General features: G+C 41.4%; 3 protein-coding genes across 6 annotated transcripts; all 3 read right to left on the bottom strand.

Moving 5' to 3' along the window:
* Window positions 1-3,711: 3,711 nt before the first annotated feature.
* On the bottom strand, window positions 3,712-11,890 carry LOC133718790 (F-box protein CPR1-like). Its single transcript, XM_062145669.1, has 2 exons — window positions 10,582-11,890; window positions 3,712-3,966 (listed from the first exon to the last, which is right to left on the bottom strand). Exons 1-2 carry the CDS (start codon window positions 11,829-11,831, stop codon window positions 3,960-3,962), a joined length of 1,257 nt encoding a protein of 418 aa, XP_062001653.1. The 5' UTR covers window positions 11,832-11,890; the 3' UTR covers window positions 3,712-3,959.
* A 551-nt stretch (window positions 11,891-12,441) lies between these two features.
* LOC133715316 (F-box protein CPR1-like) lies at window positions 12,442-15,652 on the bottom strand. 4 transcript variants are annotated; one of them, XM_062141770.1, is made up of 3 exons: window positions 14,358-15,652; window positions 13,834-13,855; window positions 13,516-13,737 (listed from the first exon to the last, which is right to left on the bottom strand). In XM_062141770.1, exons 1-2 carry the CDS (start codon window positions 15,575-15,577, stop codon window positions 13,834-13,836), a joined length of 1,242 nt encoding a protein of 413 aa, XP_061997754.1. In that variant the 5' UTR covers window positions 15,578-15,652; the 3' UTR covers window positions 13,516-13,737. The 4 variants fall into 4 exon arrangements, with proteins under 4 accessions (XP_061997750.1, XP_061997754.1, XP_061997752.1 ...); XM_062141766.1 differs by lacking the exons at window positions 13,516-13,737; window positions 13,834-13,855 and adding an exon at window positions 12,442-12,812; XM_062141768.1 differs by having other exon boundaries at window positions 13,516-13,855.
* A 1,816-nt stretch (window positions 15,653-17,468) lies between these two features.
* LOC133718761 (large ribosomal subunit protein eL22y) lies at window positions 17,469-19,557 on the bottom strand. Its single transcript, XM_062145635.1, has 3 exons — window positions 19,446-19,557; window positions 18,631-18,873; window positions 17,469-17,783 (listed from the first exon to the last, which is right to left on the bottom strand). The coding sequence occupies exons 2-3, from the start codon at window positions 18,858-18,860 to the stop codon at window positions 17,639-17,641; spliced, it is 375 nt and encodes a 124-aa protein (XP_062001619.1). The 5' UTR covers window positions 18,861-18,873; window positions 19,446-19,557; the 3' UTR covers window positions 17,469-17,638.
* Between the last annotated feature and the right edge of the window lie 1,699 nt (window positions 19,558-21,256).

Genomic DNA, 21,256 nt, shown 5'->3' with positions numbered 1-21,256 from the left:
TGATTAGCGAAATTACATATAACGACCCATTCCGGTAGGACTGTCAAGAGAGTCACTACCTAAGTAATTCAACTTTTTTAAAGATTATCAAGTACAACCAAAAACTACCCTACAACATCCCTGGAAATCAAGGACAGGGATGTCTTGAGCATTCTTGGCAACATATCTCAAAGAGAACTTACGAACTCCTGCCCCATAAGAGAAGGAGTTCTAACATAAAAACTATTAAAAGTAAAACAGATAACCTGAACCCAGTCCAGGTCCAACAAACCCAATTCCAAGCCCATCCAACCAACTTCAGGTCCTTGATGTAGTGGAAAGCCCAAACAAGTGGAGGCCCATTAGGATTTCCTCCCCAAATAGGATTTCTAAGAGCACCCAACTGCCCGGGCACCAAAACCAACCACGACAATCCATCCTGTTGCCAGTCACCGATACTAGAACCAACTGCCACCACTGCGCTGCACAACTGCCGTTAGCATGGCCTGCATCAATCGACCTCCAAGCCAACCACTGCCCAGATATAGGCTGAACAGCTCCTTGTCCAGCCCTACAGCACCTTGCCGGCATCCATCCACTGTGATCTCACCGCCCCTAGCCTTGGCCATCCCCACCCCAAAAAGGGGGATCGATGCTGCCTTCGTCAGCCCAATCCCGAGCACGCCACCACTCCAATCCTCAACCACCATTGACAATTGCTAAATCTAATCACTGTCCACTCCTACCACCCTCAAAGAGTTTAACAATCAACCACAAACTCAAACGACAACCTCCGGCTCAGTGGCTAGGAAAATCATCGTTTAGAACCCTCACCGTGAGAAAACATTAACGTTAGTTTACTCCAATATCTCTCTAGATGGCATCAATATAATAATGGCAATGACAAATTCCTATTGAATATAATACGTAAATTAATTGGGAATTTAATTTCTTGCAAGATATATGAAAGGTGGATATAAGTTATATACCACATGGTCATGCATTCTGGGTACGGCCAATAGCTCAGTATGTTTCAAATCTCAGTGTACTTTTTCCAATAACATTAATTAACAGAAAGCTTACTCCAAGTCATCACCTTGCTGGTGAGGTACCAATTATGTGAGATGAATCATGCTCACAATATGCTTTACCCAAACATCACTAGATCACTAAGGGCATATTAGTTTTGTGATCGAGGTTACAATTAATTCAGATTTTTCATGTATGTCATCATGTCCTAAATGCATGCCACGGCTGTTTTTCCTTGGATAGATTTAGGCATCCAAACTGATGAAACAAGGAATGCTATTCCTATTTCCCTTAACAAATTCGATCTATATGCTCTTTTTTTTTTTTTTTTTTTAATCACATCAATGAGTCGAATTCGAATATTCTATTATAACCTCCCACAAAGGAGAGACTAATGTTACTACGTTAAATGATACTCGGCTCAATGTACTTTATTAAACAAAACAAAAAACACCATTCTAGTAAAGAAAGACAAAAAGCACATTCAAATTTTATGAGTTTCGGCAAGACCACTAATTTGGAGGAAGAAGAAATTACCTAATTTCAGCAAGGAAAAAAAATGAATTGGCAAACACGTACAGTTCAATTAGCTAGAAGTCAAGAACTCAATCCGGGTACATACGAGACACACCGGGCGGCATTACCACTGATTCGGAGTTAGAAGAAATTACCTAGGTTCTGCTAAATTTTGTTCCATTAATTGACACCATCAAGACAAGCTTGGGATTAAAGAAATAATATGTTCCACATGTACTGTACATAATACTCACTAATGGACAGTGAAGGGGGGAAAAATCATCCCATATTTCAGATTAGTCATTAGTGTAATATTGTTCTCTATAGCAAGGTTTTAAATATCGGTATCTTCATATCTATCGGTACTTTGAAAAATGGAGATATCGGAAATATCGGGGATACAGGGTACGAAAATATCGTTTTTGAAAAAAGTCAATTTATTAGAAATTTAGAACTACATATAAATACATATGAATGTCAACTTCATCTACATCCAAAAAGAGACTCTAGGCGGTTGAAAAGCCGCTCGCTGGTCTACGAAAATGCAATAATCAGACCAAGATATATGACCCATATAGTGCGAATTGTAGTGATGAACATGATAGTTATAGATCTCTTTAGAGCTGCCGACTGTTTCCCCTATAAGGGGATAATAAGGATGAACCCAACTGGATGACTGATCATATACTTCTCCATATTGATTATATCCATAAGCATCATAACCAAATTGATTGTTGCCTTCATGAGATTCATTTGAGATCTCACTGCGCTCTGTGCCTAAACTGATAGAGTCAAAACTTAAGGCAATTGAAGAAACATCAGATGGCGTACTTTGATCATCAGTTGCACCTCTAGTCCTCCTCCCATATCGGGTCTTCTCTTGAGCACTATGACCAGCTGTTCTCACTCCATGGTCTTCATCTTGGGTGGCATGATCAAAATTACCTTCACAGCTAAATTGGAATCCTCCATCCACAGAAGATTGTCCATATTCATATCTGTCACCTCCACTACCTGTTCCTCTTCCACCCTCTCCACCATCATCAGAACTATCTGGAGTTGCTGTACCACCCCACGCATCATCACTATCTGAATTATCTTCTGGGTTTCTTAACAACTTCTTCAGATAAGACTCTCTCTACTTTGATTCCAGCATTAGTTGCAGTTTCTACAACTTGTGGAAGAGGTCTTCCAGCTTCATCATCGAGGTGTGCAGGCATAATCCAATCATGAAGTGGATCAATGCCATTATCAAGCGGCTCGCTTGCAACATGAAGTAGATCTATATACCTATTCACCTATTCCATTTGATAGTTACTTTAGCATTTGAACTTTTAGCTTCTTTATACTATTCAACTACAGACTATACACTCACAGACTACAAATTAGCTTCATTATTCCTCACTTTTTCAAGATGCATAGCTAAAATTTAATACTCCATACTCTGCACTCTCTTCTCATCATGTCATCCATATATGGTTCCTTGACTTCCTTTTGCAATGTCATTTGGCCTCATTTGAATAATTGAACCTTTATTGCTTTATCTTCTTTCTATTATTCAACTACAGAGTTATAAACTACATACAGAGTTACAGACATAGTCATAGACTACATAGTACCAAATCTCTCCTCACACAGATTTGCATTTAGACTTTTAGAGAATTACTTCTCACCCAAAATCGCCTTGTGGGTATTTCTCCGGGGTAAAGATTCGCCTTGAGGGGATTTTTTTTCCTCACCTAGATTCGCCTTGAGGGGATTTTCTACTCACCTAGATTCACCTTGAAGGGAGTTCTCCTCACTCAGATAGTCAGATTTGCCTTTAGGAGATCTCTCTTCACACAGATTTTCATTTAGAGAATTACCGAGTTTTTTTTTTATTTTTACCTCAAATTTTACAGATATTTCTTCACTTTATCGGGGATATATCACAAATATCTAATATATCGGGGATATTTGACGATGTCGGAGAAATTTCGCAGAAACGGTAAAAGATAAGATATCTACCCCCCTAGATATATCGGTCTGTCGAAAAAAAGAGATATCGGGGGATATATCGGAAATATCGCAGAGATTTAAAACCTTGCTCTATAGTTACTGATGATTTGTGGTGACTAAAAAGAAAGTGCTAGCTATTGGGAAAATTTCAAGTAGTTCTACTTCCGATACCTCCGTAGTTCCCCCCTCTAATTAAGTTCAAATAGCTCAGAAATAAGTTTTCGTTGTTTTTTTGTAGATCATACGAGTTTACATTAGCTGAATAAATACTCCAGCAATATACCAGAGTTATTGATGCTGCCACAAAGGGTCTCCAAAGAGGAAAGCTCAGACAATGGTGACAATCCGCAGCTCAGATAAGTTCCATATGCCCGAGTTCACATGTCTCAGAGATAACTGAGGAAACGGATGCTGCTCATGGTCACCGGCTCACTGCCTTAAATTCTGCACCAAAACGTGTACAAACTCACCATTATAATCTACATAAACAGCCATTGAAAGTACTGATGGGACAATGCTTTAAAATACATATGCAAGTTAAGTGAGCTAGACCTCAATCCAAGCACATATGCACACCTACAGATTTATAACAAATCCCCAAAATTTATAAAGACGCTGAGTTGCTTCTTTTGGCAGCTGGCAATACTACCGGAAACCCAATACCAAGATCATATAAAAAGAACAGCATAAAACCTGAAACTCTCATGGCAAATCATATCAAGCGAACTACTCTCTCGAAGACCAACTGCAATGCAGAATAGATACACAACCCGCCCAATGACACTGTCTGAAATGTCGAAAGTAGTAATGCCAAGAATGATACTAGTTGTGCTAGCTAATTCTTTTAATTGTACATATACACCCATCCACACGACTGTAGATAGTTTCTCCATCTAAGCGGAAAGCAAAATTGCAGCTCAGAACGATTAATGTATCATAAAATATTCCCCAATTTAGCTGAAATAGAACAAGCTCACTGCAAACTGCCTCTAATGAATTTCTTTGGGTCTGCAGAACTTTCAATTAAATATAGTGCAAACATCACTACATTATCAAAAGAGAAAAAAGGGAAATTTGTTTCAATAGTTCAATGAAATCAGGGATTACAAAGAAATTTGTAATTAGTAAACGTATAATTCAAGATAATCAAGCATTACACAGTGTCACGGACCGAACTTTGCAATGCGCAAAGCGGACCGTGCGGCACTTGCTAGCAAGCAAGTCAGCCAAGTGAGTACCTTGCAAGGAACAATGAAAGCCACACGATATTAAAATAGTGCTAGTGACAAGCAAGAACACAATTATATGGATGTTGGGCAACCACGAAGAACAATGAATAATCGAAAGGAAAGATCAGGGAGCAATCTCACGGGGCACAGATGATTGAATAATTCCTCTTTTATTGATGGTAAGACGGTAAGGGAGGCAAAAGTACATGTGCTTACCTATACTAGTTTCGTAGTCCAAACTATGCCGACTAGGAACCCCTCCCTATAGAGCATATCGGCCTTACATGAACCTGGCAGGAGGAAACATGAAAAAGGCCGAGGAGACTAATTGCTAAAATAAAATAAATTACATAATTTGTAAATTACCAAAACATCCCTAGCACGCAAGCAAACCAACCAAAGGCTTGACTAATGACCCTGGACAAGGTTGCATGCGGCATTACAAGTGCGGCCCCTAACATCCTCCCCCACTTAAGCTGTCGGCGCTCTCGACGACAGCCTTGGTCTTGAAGTCTTCAATCTTCTGCTGGAACTTCGTCTTCAGAACTTCAGCATTCTCCCAACTGGTTTCTTCATCTCCAAGACCCTTCCACTTGACCAGGAACTGCTGGCATGGGCGCCTTGACACTCGGACCACTCTCTCTGCTAGGATCTCCTCCACTTCTTTCGGCCTGGGTGGTCTAATGTCGACGTGCTCTCGAACAGGCTTGTTGCGTGCTTGATCTTCACGGTCTGGCTGGTGCGGCTTGAGGTTGCTGACGTGGAAGACGGGGTGAACTCTCATCCAGGCGGGAATATCGACTTTGTAGGAGCATTTCCCCACTTTAGAAATGATGGGGAGCGGTCCTTCATACTTCCTGAATAGTCGCTTGTCTCTGGAGCGCAGGAACCTGAGTTGTTCCGGGAGCAGCTTGACAAGGACCATGTCCCCTGCTTGAAACTCCCTGGGCTTGCGGCCTTGATCTGCCCACTTCTTCATTCGCCCTGCCGCTTTCTCTAGGTAGGCTTGAGCGATCTCAGCATTGGTCTTCCACTCTTTTGTGAAGTTGAAAGCACGCAGATTCGCCCCTTTGTAGACTTCTTGCACAATATGAGGCAAGAGAGGCTGTTGGCCAGTGACAATTTCAAAAGCACTCTTGTTGGTAGATGATCTCTTCTTCGAGTTGAAACAAAATTGTGCAACATCGAGCAATTGTGCCCAATTCTGTTGATTGGCATGAACAAAATGGCGCAAGTATTCCTCCAACATCCCATTGAACCTTTCTGTTTGCCCATCAGTTTGTGGGTGATAACTTGAAGATATGTTTAGCTCAGACCCGAGCAACTTGAATAGCTCGGTCCAGAATGTTCCCGTGAACCTAGTGTCTCGATCGCTGACAATGTTCTGAGGCACACCCCAATACTTTACCACATGCTTGAAGAAGAGGCTTGATGTGTCTTCCGCCGAACAATACTTTGGGGTTGGCACAAATGTGGCATACTTCGAAAACATGTCAACCACCACCAGGATGCCTGATAAGTCTCCCACCTTCAGGAGGTTAGTAATAAAGTCGAGGGAGACACTTTCCCACGGGCGAGTCGGAATAGACAGTGGTTCCAACAGCCCTGGAGTCTTTTAGCGCTCGATCTTGTCTTGTTGGCATGTTAAGCAAGTCTTGGTGTATTCCGTGACATCGTCTCCCATCTGGGGCCAATAGTAACCCTGCTTGAGGTATGCGTGGGTCCTCTGCCATCCAGGGTGACCTACCCACAGGGTGTCGTGACACTCCCTCATAAGCATTCTTCGCAGTCCGTCAGCTCGCGGAACAAACACTCGTCCTCCTTTGGCCATCAATATGCCATCCTCCATCCAAAACCGACGGCTCTTCCCTTCCTTCACCATTTTCATGAGGGATTGCGCCACGGAATCCTTCTCCAGACTCTCCTTGATACGTTGCTTGATGTCTATGGTAATGATGCTGCTCGACAAAGCGGCCAACACCTTGAGGGTGGCAAGGTCGGCCTTGTGACTTAGAGCATCAGCAAATTGGTTTGTGTGCCCGGCCTTGTGTTCGAAATGGAAGTCGAACTCAGCGAGAAACTCTTGCCATCGAGCTTGCTTTGGGGTTAACTTCGGCTGGGTCAGAAAGTGGCTGACGGCAGAATTGTCTATCTTCACAAGGAACTTTGACCCCAACAAATAGTGTCGCCACGTCCTCAAACAGTGAACTACAGCTAGCAACTCCTTCTCCTGAGCCGCGTACCTCCTCTCAGCTTCCGAGAGTTTATGGCTTTCATACGCAACAGGATGCCCCCGTTGCAGCAGGACTCCCCCTAAGGCGAAGTCAGAAGCATCTGTCTGGACTTCAAATGGCTGATTCAGGTCGGGTAAGGCAAGGACCAGATCTTCCATCATGGCCTTCTTCAAATCTTGAAAGGCTTTCTCACAATTACTACTCCAGTCCCATGTCACTCCCTTCTTCAAGAGTTCAGTTAAGGGGGTCGTCTTCTTTGAGTAGTTCTCAATGAAGCGTCGGTAGTAATTATCCAGCCCAAGAAAAAAACGTAGCTCTTTCACATTCTTGGGGTTTCGCCACTCCTTTATGGCTTCTACTTTCTCCATATCCATCCTGATTTCACCCCTTTCAATAATGTGACCTAGAAACTTAATGGTCACTTGCGCGAAGGAGCACTTTTCGCGCTTGACATACAACTGATTGTCCCGCAACCGTTGGAACACCAACTTTAGATGCTCTACGTGTTCTTCTAGGGTAGAGTTGTACACCACTATGTCATCCAGATAGACTACCACGAACTTATCTAAGTACTCGTGGAAGACTTGGTTCATCAAAGTGCAGAATGTGGCTGGAGCATTGGTCAACCAGAACGGCATCACCAGGAACTCAAAGGCGCCATAACGGGTGACGCACGTTGTCTTGGGTTCATCTCCTTCTGCAATGCGGACTTGATAGTACCCCGAGCGGAGGTCTAGCTTTGTGAAATACTTGGCACCACTGAGTTGGTCAAATAGATCTGCAATCAGAGGGATCGGGTACTTGTTGCGCACAGTGACTTTGTTGAGAGCCCGATAGTCCACACACAGTCTCCAACTTCCATCGTGCTTCTTTTGAAACAGCACGGGCGCACCAAATGGGGCTTTAGATGGCCTAATGAATCCCGCCTTGAGCAGGTCTTCGAGCTGCTGTCTAAGTTCCGCCAGTTCTGGGGGAGCCATTCTGTAAGGTGCCTTTGCAGGTGGTTTGGCCCCCGGAAGCAGTTCGATCTCATGGTCCACACTCCTCTTTGGAGGTAATTCCTTGGGAAGTTCAGGAGGCATCACATCTACATAGCTCTCCAATACCCCCTCAATCTCTTTCGTAATCACTTCTCCTTTAGTCTCATCCCTTATCAGGGGAACTGCTACATAGGTAGGCTCACAACGCTTCACGCCTTTCTTGAACTGGAGGGCGGACAAGAGACGGGGTTCACTTGGTTGTTCGATTCTTGCCGGAACCACACACGGCCTTTCTCCCATAATCAGTAAGTATTGGGCACTTGGAATGGGAATAGCTTTGTTCGCCAACAAGAACTCCATCCCCAATATGACATCAAAGTCGTCCATCTGGACAACTACGAGGTCGGTCTTCCCTTGCCAGTGACCCAACTTGAGTGTTACCCCTCGAGACAGTTCAGTTGTAGGAGAGGCCTTAGAGTTCACAGCTTTCATGCGGCCAACATCCTTCTCCAACTTCAGCCCCAACCTCCGTGCTTCAGGTTCTGACACAAAGTTGTGAGTGGCCCCTGTGTCAACCATCACGCTCTTGGCTACTTTCCCATTAATACTACCATCTATGAACATCAAGCCTTTAGCCTGGGACTTCTTAGGTGATTGTGGTCGCTTCTCCACCGCACCCAAGAATCTCAGAGCTCCCATGTGACCAGGTTCCTCCTCTGGCTCTTGCTGATCCTCCATTTGTTTCGAGTGAATATGAACCTGTAGGGCAGAGAGGGCAGTCTTATGAGGGCATTCATTCACCCTGTGCGGTCCTATGCATAAGAAGCATGCTAGTGGCTTTGGAGCATAGCCAGAGGGATTAAAGGATCGAGGGGTGAAGACCCCTGTCGAGGCGGCAGGCTTGGACGTTGCAGTGTCCCTCGCATTCACTGCTCTCCTTTCCCCTCCTCCTGAGTTGGAAAATTTGGACTCCACTCCCCCACTTCTACTCGGTCCAGGCCTTATATTTCTGTTGACATTCACATTCGAAAACGGCTGAGTCTTCTTAGTAGAGTTCTCTTCGAATGTGTAGTCTGTCAACCTTTCAGCAGCAGCCTGTACGGAGGCCAAATCTTGGACCCTTTGCCGCTGAAGTTTTGTCCTCGCCCATGGCTTTAAGCCTTCCAGGAAATAGAACAACCGATCCTTCTCTGACATGTCTGGGATGTCAAGCATGAGCACCGAGAACTTGTTTACAAAGTCTCGGATATTGTTGGTGTGCTTGAGCTCCCTTAGTTGCCTTCTAGCAATGTACTCTACATTCTCGGGGAAGAATTGAGCTTTGAGCTCCTTCTTAAGATCCTCCCAGGTGTCAATGGTGTATACCCCTCTTTGTATGTCATTATACTTGGTCCTCCACCATAGTTTAGCATCTCCTGACAAATACATTGTTGCCATGTTCACCTTCACCTCTTCCGAGTCTGGCTTCACTGCTCGAAAGTATTGCTCCATATCAAATAAGTAATTCTCAAGCTCCTTGGCATCTCGCGCCCCTCCAAAAGCTTGAGGTTCCCGTATCTTTACCTTCCTGTAGTCCGTCACAGGTTGGTTTCCCATCGCACGGATGGTCAGGTTGAGCTTGGTATTCATCTCCACCAGCTCGTTTCTGAAAGCATCAATGGTGGCTCAGACATCTTCTACCATATTGTCCACGGTCACCTGGAGTGTGTCAAGGGCATCACTCATCACCCCCATTTGCTCGTTCGGAACAGGAGCTTCTCCCTCATTTCTCTCCCTTCCGCTACCTCGAGCTATACATTTTTCAAGGGCCACAACTCGGTCCTTTAGGCTCTCCACCTCTATCATCCGCGTCGCCAACTCATCTAGGTCGACGCGGTCCAACACATTAGTGATATCAATCAACCTATCCAGCACTCCCGCAAGTTCTCCGAGTTGTTGGTCATACCAATCGAATCTTTGTTGGTTGGTCATCTTCCCTGTCATCGTAGTGAGCTTCTTGAGCCGAGTTGGCTCTGATACCAACTGTCACGGGCCGAACTTTGCAATGCGCAAAGCGGACCGTGCGGCACTTGCTAGCAAGCAAGTCAACCAAGTGAGTACCTTGCAAGGAACAATGAAAGCCACACGATATTAAATAGTGCTAGTGACAAGCAAGAACACAATTATATGGATGTTGGGCAACCACAAAGAACAATGAATAATCGAAAGGAAAGATCAGAGAGCAATCTCACGGGGTACAGATGATTGAATAATTCCTCTTTTATTGATGGTAAGATGGTAAGGGAGGCAAAAGTACATGTGCTTACCTATACTAGTTCTGTAGTCCAAACTATGCCGACTAGGAACCCCTCCCTATAGAGCATATCGGTCTTACATGAACCTGGCAGGAGGAAACATGAAAAAGGCCGAGGAGACTAATTGCTAAAATAAAATAAATTACATAATTTGTAAATTACCAAAACATCTCTAGCACGCAAGCAAACCAACCAAAGGCTTGACTAATAACCCTGAACAAGGTTGCTTGCGGCATTACAAGTGCGGCCCCTAACACACAGCTATATTATAATATTGGACAGAAGAGAAAATAAATAGGTAAATGCAAGTGTCTGTGCTTACTTTATTTCTCCTTGGTAAGACATGGCTTTCGCGTGATCAAGCAAGACGATACTCTCTACAAAAGAATCCATGAAATAGTAACTACAATACTCGGTTCCAAAAACTTTAACTTGTCCGGTTTTAGGATCCAGCGAAAGCATTCTTCTTAGTCTTAAGACATTCGTCTCCTCTAGCACAACTTCCCCACACCTTTTAAAACCAAATATAGTAGCTTGAACCATAACTATACTGTACAAAAAAGTCCATGACTCTGCTACACCATACTCTTTCATAACCCAAATGTCACAACCACAATTAGCTGGATCATCCCAATTATAACGTTTTTCCTTAATCAAGGCAAGGGACTCCCCATATCTTGAAATAGAGCACTCATCTTTTCGCAAAGCTTCCGGTATCATTATCTCCCCAAATACCTCAGTGGCCAGATTAAAGTAGGCAATAAACGAGTCTCCACCACACTTACGGTGTTCCTGGTGATCATCATCGTAATACACACTTAGACGTACTTCAAGCATATGCAAACAGCCATTAACAAAATCAGGACGTTCCGAACCACCGGCCTGCAAATCCACCGGAACAACAGAAGCACCAAGTCTCTTCCAGGAGCCCTTGGCCAAGGAGTAAACCTGAACCACGGTGGTGAATCGGGACAAGTCTGAATGATCATCAGAAAGACTCACAACTCTTAAAACCTTATAGTCGTTAGAATGTGAATCATAGCCAAAGCCATGGGATGTGTACTTTCGGTAATTGTGGTATTCGGTAGAGGTAAGACAAGCAGGTGGTGTAGGCAACATCACAATCTTTCGGATAGAAGGATTCCAGATTAAAGCGGGAGAACAATCCCTGGTGCAGGGGTCAAAACTCTCAAGGCATACGAGCCCGTTACAGGTACCGAAAACACGCAGATCCCGACGTTGGTTTTCGTACGTGAAGAAAGGGAATGGATTTGAAAGCTTGGAGTACTCACCGAATTCAGGGCTATCCCAACGCAACCAGTGATGCTCATAAGAGATGCTTTGTTTGGCGGGGTACGACTCGTACGAGTACGAGTAAGCGCTGAGGAGGAGGAGGTGAGCGTCGTTTTGGTTGTTGGAATCGATGGTGGTGCAGAGATGGGACTGAACGAAGGTAGAGGTTTTGATCAGTGACGACCATGATTTGCAAACTGCTGTGAATTTGATTAGGGATTTGATGGGCAGCCTCAAGAGGATTTTCTCTATGATTTCTTCAGGAAAGAAATCAGACATTGCTTCGGGTTTTTTTTCTATGATTTCTTCAAATACATTAGTTATATACTTATTGTATACTTACAGTGGTACCTGTTAACATAAAAATTATCAGGCCCAATACGGTACTTGTTAACATAACAATTATCAGGCCCAATACGGTACTTGTTAACATAAAAATTATCAGGCCCAATATGATAATAGGTGGAAGTAGATATTTACAACCTAATAAAAATACTATAATGTCACAATATTAAAGAACCTTCCTATTCTTCGTTAAAAGAAATCCTCTAGGGCAATTCTCAAAAACTAGCTAATCAAGCAAGATCGTCGTAAGAAAGTCAACTTAGGACTTGGACCATAAATAACATAAACCACTTAGAATCCTCTTTATCACACCTTCAAAGTGGTTTTTGTTATTTAGAGTTCTCCCTTGTTGATATTTAAAATATTTTGCTCTAATCTTTATATTTTTTAGGATTTGGATATCCACTCTATCTTGAGTTTATTCGCGTTGAGCATGTGAGGTGTAGCTTTATAACGTGATAACATAATATAACTTTCAATATTGACAGCAATTGGCCGGAAAAATAAATATTAAACAAGATTTATTTTTTTCAGGGAGAGGTTGACAAATGTTGAAAAACTTGGGGCATAAATTGCAAGCTTTACAAATTACAAATATGATTCCAATACAGAAGTTTTGACAGATAACTTCTTACACAAATATTGGAATAGACCTCAGACCCAAAAGCTACCAAAGGTAACAAAATTCTCTCATTCTTTCAATGAGAGTGTATTTTAACTCTGATACCTTCCCTATTTTATTCTCATCTTCACACCATATAACATAATAATATCATAAGAGTAGTTGATATTGATAGAATTGCAAAGAAGGAATCCCCTTCTTTTTAAGATGTTCAAGAAGCGCTGTATATATATATATATACATAACCATTAAGTAGAGAAGTGAGGGTGTATTGTAACTGCAAATTGATATACCTGTAAGAGGACGGATGAAGTCATTAGCTACCTGACTTTGTATAACATATGAAGCTAAGTAGCTTGACATATATAAAGAGACACTGATGCCAGGACAACAACACAGGGATATCTAGTTAAAAGAAACAAAGGGAAACTGCAAAACCCATTAGAAGAGAACTGAGGCATAGTTTCAAGGTTAGAACTTCAAAATGACAGAGATTTGCATTTCGTGAAATGCTACTTCTAATAGTACTCCAATGCTTAGTTCCAGACTTCCATCATCATTTTTCATAAACACTGAAATAGTATTACACACTAGAACTATGGAGAAAACCAGAAAGGGTTATATACCAACACTCGCAACAAGGATCTCCAAAGAGGGAAGCTACAGAAACCTAATATAATCGATATTTCAGACGACAAGTTCCAGATCAAGTTCAAAGGATTGTGATTATGAGATACTCATCATGGTCATTGCCTTATTTTTCTGCAGCAAACCATGCAAACACTAACTATTACCTTTAACAAAATGATGACAGTCCAAGAACGTACTGACATGCATTATCCAAAACACACCACACACCCAACTTCCTACCTGACTGAAACAAAGTTATAATAGCAAGACCTCATTCAGAGCAGATATGCACTCCCACATATTCAGAGAAAACCGCAAAAATACTAAAGCTGCAGAGTACTTTCTTTTGGGTTGGCAATGATCAAATCAAAACAGTGTCAAACCAAACTCCATGAGTCAACCACACTACTAGCTATAACTCAACAATAACAATTCTTGAAAGGTTACAGAGGAATTAGTTATGAGATATTGCTGAAAGGCTATATAATTTTTCATAAAACTGAAATAAGTTTACATTGGCTGAACAGACACTCAAGAATACACCAGAACTATGGAGAAATCCAGAAACAGTCATTTGCCACCAAGGATCTACAGAGAGGAAAGGTGAAAACGATGAGTATAATCAGCATTTCAGTTTAGAACAAGTTATCTTTCTAAGAAAATGTGGCAGGAAAAGAATATTACTCATGGTCGCCATCCTACTTTTCTGCAGGAAAACAAGGCCACAGTCACTATTACAGTTCACAGAAATCATCACAAGACACTGCTCTAAAACACGGGCATGCCACTGTTATTGTTCACGCAGGGAGTCACCGAAAATTCTTACTACTTGACTAAAACAAGTTCAATTAGCTAAACCTCCATTATAGAGTACATATGCACTGCCACATAGTTAGAGGAACAAGAAAATACTAACGATGCAGAGTAGCTTCTTTTAGATAACAATAGTAATGGAACTCCAAATCAAAACAAATCAAAGCCTACAGCATTAACCAAACTAGCATGGCAAATCATGTCAAGCTTGAAATTTGAAACACTTGCACAAACCACCCCACTGACAAGTCCTAAAACATCTCAAAAGTTCTTAAAGGAAAATGAATGCAAAGAATGATAAAGATGCAAATCAAACATTAGGCAAACTGCATAACTCTGTTTAAATATTTGAAGGAAAAAGATACAAATAGGTAAAGGCAAGAATCTGTGCTTACTTCGTCCTTGCTACTTGGTAAGAAATGGCATTGGCGTGATCAAGCAAGACGAGACTCTCTACAAAAGAATCCATGAAGTAGTAAATATAATCCTCAATTCCAAAAGCTTTAACTTGATTAGTCTTAGGATCGAACGAAATCATTCTTGACCGACCACGCTCGTTATTCTCCATTAGCACAACTTCCCCACATCTTTTAAAACCATATATACTAGCCTGAACCACAGATATATTGAACAAATAAGTCCACGACTCTGCAACACCATATTGTTTCATAACCCAAATGTCACAACCGCGATTAACTAGATCTCTGAAATCATAATTATAATGCTTAATCAAAGCAAGAGAGTCCCCATATCTTGATATAGAGCATCTGTCTTCTCGCAAAGCTTCCGGTCTCCTTATCTCGCCAAATTCTTCAGTTGCCAGATTGAAGGTGCCAATGAACAAGTCTCCGCCACACTTATGGTGCTCCTCGTAATGGTCATTGTAATACACACTTAAACGGGCTTCAAGCGTATGGAAATTACCATTAACAAAAGCAGGACGTTCGGAACCACCCTGCAAATCCACAGGTATAACCGAAGCACTAAAACTCTTCCAGGATCCCCTGGCTAAGGAGTAAACCTGAACCGCGGTTGCAAACCGGGACAAGTCTGAATGATCATCAAGAAGAGTCACAACTCTTAAAATCTTGTAGTCATTGGAATGTGCATCATAGCCAAAGCCATGCGTTGTGTACTTGTCATACTTGGTGGAGGTAAAACAGACAGGTGGTGTAGGCAACATGACAACTTTTCTGATAGATGGGTTCCAAATCAAGGTGGGAGAACGATCACTATAGAACTGATCAACCTCAAGGCATACCAACCCATTACTAGTTCCGACCACACCGAGATCGGAAACGGGTTTGTTTTTCAAGAAAATGACTGGAGTAGATAGCATGGAGTATTCACCGAATTCGGGGCTATCCCAATGCAACCAGTGATGCTGATGACTAGTTTCATCTCTGCGGTTGTAAGAGGAAGCGCTGAGAAGAAGGAGGTGAGAGTCGTTTTGGTCGTTGGAGTCGATTGTGGTGCGGAGATGGGACTGAATGAAGGTAGAGGATTTGATGAGTGACTTCCATGACTTGCAGACGAGGGTGGATTTGATTAGGGTTTTGACAGGCAACTTCAACAGGATTTTGTGTATGATTTCTTCGGGAAGGTAGTCTGACATTGCTTTGAAACTGCAAACGCTGCAACTTTCGTTTCTCTAGGGTTCGGCGGTTTGGTAAGAACAGTTGGTTTATCTACCCGGAACCAAGTTCGGGTGAATAGGTTTAAAACAATGGTGAAGATTGCAAACGTAGCACGTTGCGGTGCGGCAGTCCAATCAAAATTCAGAAAATTTTAAATGTGTTCCGAATTTATCATTACTCATTAAAATGTAATACTCAAAACACTCATTGGCATGTTCACTGATTAGGCTGCCCTACTAACCACATGGTACGTTTGTCATACGTAAGAATCTCTCAATATTTAAATTTCGAGATACTACCATCACGGTTTGGTTAGCATAAACTTTTTTTTTTCTTCAAGTGAAAGTAAGTGTCCGATTGTGAATTTGACTCATCGATGTTTGATTGTTGGATAACAAAAAATAAAATAATGTTTGATTTTTTGCTCAGAAAATTTAAATTTCATTGTAATTTACAAAAAGCAATCGTCCAAATTTCCACTTTAAAGTTTCTACCATACTATTGGGTTGAAATTATTTCTTTGGGGGGGCGGGCGGGGGGCTAATTTCAAATATGAATAATAAGGGAGCAAAAACCATGAAATTAGGTAGGAATATAAATAGTCTGAAATACATATGTTTCGTCATGCTACATAGTTTTTTTTTTTTTTTTTTTGACTTAGTCAAGGGTGTCCCAAAAACTTCATAGGCCCAAAGATTAATCCCTCCAGCGCAAGTGAAATGCTCAAACTGTGCATTGCAGCACAGTGCCTGGCCACTTTGACAGCTTCGGGGTTTGAACCTAAGTTGGAAAGCACACCCAATTAGACAAGAACCACTAGGCCACTTGCAGTGCTTATCATGCTACGTAGTTACTTTAGAGTCGATCACAATAGTTTTAACCACAAGAATACTATATATGTGTTAGTAAGATGACTAAGATCCATCAACTATTAAAAAATGTATTAAACTCAATTTGAGAAACATATACAAAACTCCATTATTATTATTTTTTTTTTTAAATGCAAAACCCCATTTGTTTTGTATCACTAAAATTTACAAAAAAATAAAAACAAAATCAAAAACAAAAACCAACGTTTAAAAAAGAATTATTGTCATTGGTCTCCATAATTGTTTAGAAACCAGTTGGGTAGCAATGGACATACTTTACCCATCCCATCAAAGGGGTTTTGTCAAAATCAAAACTAGAATGTCAGAACCTCTCAACGATAGAAGTCTATGATCTCACACGCCTGTTCTGACTCTCATACCTTTTAGGAGATCATAAAGATCATCAGTGAAGGCACTAGCAGCATGAAGGGATGGAGTATCAAAAATCACAATGCCAAGAGTCATAGCTCGTAAACTTCCCTTAGCAAGGGCCAGATTAAAACAGGCTTGCAGCCTTAAAATAATTCTTTCGTAAAATCATAGTGCTTTAGTTCACCCCAATATCCTAAAAGCATAACAAAACATAACAGATGAGAAGTTGTTCCTTATAATTGTATATGACGTTCAGATAGGCGAACTAGCATGCATTCTGATTACACTCGATCCAATCCGTCCAACTTATAAACTGAGAAAAGGTGCAAATCTTATGACTTTAGCGGCATGTAAGATGGATGAGACAGATATACAATATCATCCTCAGAACAAAAAACGTTGAGAGCAAGCCTGCCTTCCCAGTGTCTACAACGAAAAATTGTATGCCTGCTAGCTTCACGTGACACAGAAATATCACAAACGACTGCAAAGAGTTGTCTTGCCGTGGTATCACATATTTCAGTGTTCTTTATCTTTTGCTATTTGCTGTGGTAGTATTAATTTGAGCTTTGAGGGTAGACTAGTTGATTCAAGTCATGCTCCACTGATCAATTATGAGCAGGAAAAATTGATAAGCCCGATCAATTGGTTAGACATGAATTAAACACCTTATAATCTTGTCCAATAGTGTAGCAATATCTCACAACTAGATTAAGAAAACAAAATTGCAAAACAGCATTAATTTCACCAAAGTGCCACAAAGAAAACAGTAAGGTTCAACAAAAATATTCCAGAATATCAATCTTCCTCCTCTGCTTCATTCTCAGCTATGTTGAAGTACCTCAATTCATAGACATTTCGGTCCTTGTTGGAAGAAATAACACGAAGCCAGTCTCGGACGTTGTGTTTCTTCAGATACTTTTTGGTCAAGTACTTCAGATATCTGAACCACAAAGGCAAAGACTAAATCAACTTGTCGTACAAAAATAAATGTGCTTATATAGTTGAGGGAGAAACTTTGATTTTAAGATTGATGTATTCATAATGTCGTAATATACACTCAGTAACAATTCTGGGTATGGGTACAACGCAGATGAACAGTAGGATGAGGCCGAGAGAATACTAATACCCTGTCGTATACTTTTTAAAGTGTTGGATCAAGACTTAGACACAATCACCAGACTAGAACATGGGGGCTAAAGTGTCGGTGTTTTCTGCTAGACTATAAAAGCTTAGTATTTCGACAATAATAAGACCATGTAAAGGCTAGGGTTCTCAAAAAGTGAGAACCACAACAATCATTTGTATTGATCTTAGTTACTTCTAGGAACACTGGAGTAGATTAAATTAATTAAACTAATGAAGTTAAAATCAAAACAACAGAGCTTTCGCCCTGAGATGGCTAATGCAGATTAATTTCCTATATCATCTAAAAAGGTATGACAATTATGAGCAGCACAAGTATCATCACCGAAGTGGCAAGTGATACTCCACAAAGATTTCACCTCAAAGGCAAAAGCTATAACTAAACCAAAATATAAATTAACCACCAATGAAGTTAAAATCAAAACAACAGAGCTTTCGCCCTGAGAGGGCTAATGCAGATTAATTTCCTATATCATCTAAAAAGGTATGACAATTATGAGCAGCACAAGTATCATCACCGAAGTGGCAAGTGATACTCCACAAAGATTTCACCTCGAAGGAAAAACTATAACTAAACCAAAATATAAATTAACCACAAAATACCATTTGATATTACAGGTACAAACCAAAATGCACTGAATTACCTCTTAGAGAAGTTGTTGTCAGAGGAGACGGTCAGCTTGCTCTTGTCACGAGTCACAGTAACAGCGTCACCAAGGGCACCAGCCTTGCCTCCAACCTTAATCCTCTCCTGGAGAAACTTCTCGAGGGATGCAATATCCATGATCTTGTCTTCTACTGGCTTACCACAATCAATGGTAAAAGCCACTCCCTTCTTCTTCCCCTTGGGGCCTGCTGCAGCTCCTCGACTCATTGTCAATTATCTTCTGCAAACCACACCCAAATCAAACTCACATCTATAAACCACATACATTCCAACATCATGTAAAACCATCCTTGATGCAAGAACCAAAATTTAGAATTTCAGTTAACAAAAGACTAGGCCAAGTGAAACAGATTTTCATATCAATTCTTTAAATCCCATTATTAAAACACAATCACCATTAACTTTCATTCAGTTGACTTATACCTTCACAACCCTTAACACTTCTCACGATCTTATATGCACAAGGCCAAGTTACTAGGCTACACCATTACACAAACATACCACTCTCCTATAATTCTAAGTTCCAATTGCATCTGTAAACCCAATAACTATATTCCACCAGTTGACGACAGGCTAGTCAAGACCTGCAGATTTCTATATTGTGATTTCCAACTCAAGGTAAACACACCCAAAATCAAATTTCAACGACAAAAAACGAGTTAGGCTTGTAGTTTGCAATGGAATCTCAAATACAGTAGTTGAAGTAAAGCGCGACCCAGTTAAGAGAAACTGCAATGGACCCAGAAACAGAATTCAAAAGATAATATCTGTAATGAGCAGACAGAGACGTACCGGAGAGCGAGAGGTGAAGGGGTTCTGGGTGAAGAAGACTGAGAGGGAAGAGGAGAGGCGGCAGCGTATGTGCTAATATAAAGAGGAAGAGGAGGTTAGGGTTTTAGGTTACTTGGCGAGGAGTAATCAGCTGCAAACGGGTGTACGATAATACTTTGTTTTCCTCCAAAGGGATCTGACGCGTGGCATGGTTGGCCACAAATAGTGTTTTTCCCTTTTTTATTTTCAATATATAAGCCCTATATCTATATCTTTTTTTTTTTTTCATTTCTACGTGGTTAAGGCCCCGTTTGGGATTGCTTCGCTTTTAAAAAAAAATCAATTTTTGTTCTGTTTTAGAGAAACTGAAATTGAGAGAAATTTGCTGTCTATTCTCATTGATAATAGGGGCCTATTTATATAGAGGATTACAACTCATAGAATCTCAATCGTACAAGGAAAGTAATCGTACATTGAATAGGAATCTAGATCCTTCTAATTTAACCCTATTACCACTAGGTCAAGTAACCTAGAGTTTGGGCCAAACACAAATAGAGATATCCTTAAACACTCCCCCTTGTGTTGTCCAAACGCGGTGCTTCTCTCGTTGCCTCATTAAAAACCTTGCCGAGTAACAAAAACCCAGTGGGACAAAAATAACCTCGGTCAAAGGGGAAAAAGAGCACAACACACCCTTCACGTTTCGAGGTGAACATGTAGACATCTCCCCTGATGTCTGCGCCTCCCCCTGATGACTACGATCATGGAAGTTCAGATAATTTCCGCAAGCCAATTCTTGCCACATGTTTCTCGAACGTGGATTTGGGCAATGACTTAGTAAACAAGTCTGCCGCATTGTCCTCAGATCAAACCTGGTTCACTTTGATCTTGAGGAGCTTCTGTTGTTGCTGATTGTAGAAGAATTTGGGTGATATATGCTTGGTGTTGTCGCCTTTGATGTACCCTTGCTTCATTTGTTCAATACAAGCAGCATTATCCTCATAAATGCTCGTTGGCTCATCTGTGGTAGACTTCAAACCACAATTGCTTCGAACATGCGTAACTATGGACCGAAGCCATATACATTCACGAACTGCTTCGTGAAGAGCAATAATCTCTGCATGATTCGAAGAGGTAGCGACTAAGGTCTGCTTTGTAGACCTCCAAGATATCGCGGTCTTTCCCATGGTGAAAACATAACCAGTTTGGGAGCGACCTTTGTGTGGGTCAGAGAGGTACCCAGCATCAGCAAAACCTTCCAAAACACTTATATCATTTTGGGATGGGGAGAGGGAACGCAATCCACCATGTGTGGCGTCCCTGGCACTTGATGGGTCCGAATCCATCTTCTCTCTGTAGGGATAGAACAAGCCAATATCGATCGTACCACTTAGGTATCGAAAGATATCTTTAACACCAGTCAAATGGCGCCGTGTTGGCGCAGAGCTATATCTAGCTAGCAAGTTCACAGCGAATGAGATATCTGGTCTTGTGCATTGTGCTAAGTACAATAATGCGCCTATTGCACTTAGGTAGGGCACTTCTACCTCTAGCACTTCTTCATCGTCATCTTTTGGACGAAATTGATCCTTCCTTGGATCAAGACTACGGACGACCATTGGGGTGCTTGAAGGTTTAATCTTGTCAGTGTTGAAACGCCTAAGCATCTTTTGGGTATAAGCTGATTGATGAATCAGGATACCATCTCTACGGTGCTCAAGTTCTAAACCGAGGCAAAACCGTGTTTTCCCAAGGTCTTTCATCTCAAACTCGGATTTCAAGTGTTCAGCGGTTTCCCTTAACTCTTTAAGGGTGCCAATTATGTTCATGTC

Source organism: Rosa rugosa, chromosome 6 (genome assembly GCF_958449725.1).
Source record: "Rosa rugosa chromosome 6, drRosRugo1.1, whole genome shotgun sequence".
NCBI classification, from domain to species: Eukaryota; Viridiplantae; Streptophyta; class Magnoliopsida; order Rosales; family Rosaceae; genus Rosa; species Rosa rugosa.
Note: the sequence above shows the minus strand (reverse complement) of the source record. Positions and strands in the feature narration are given on the sequence as shown.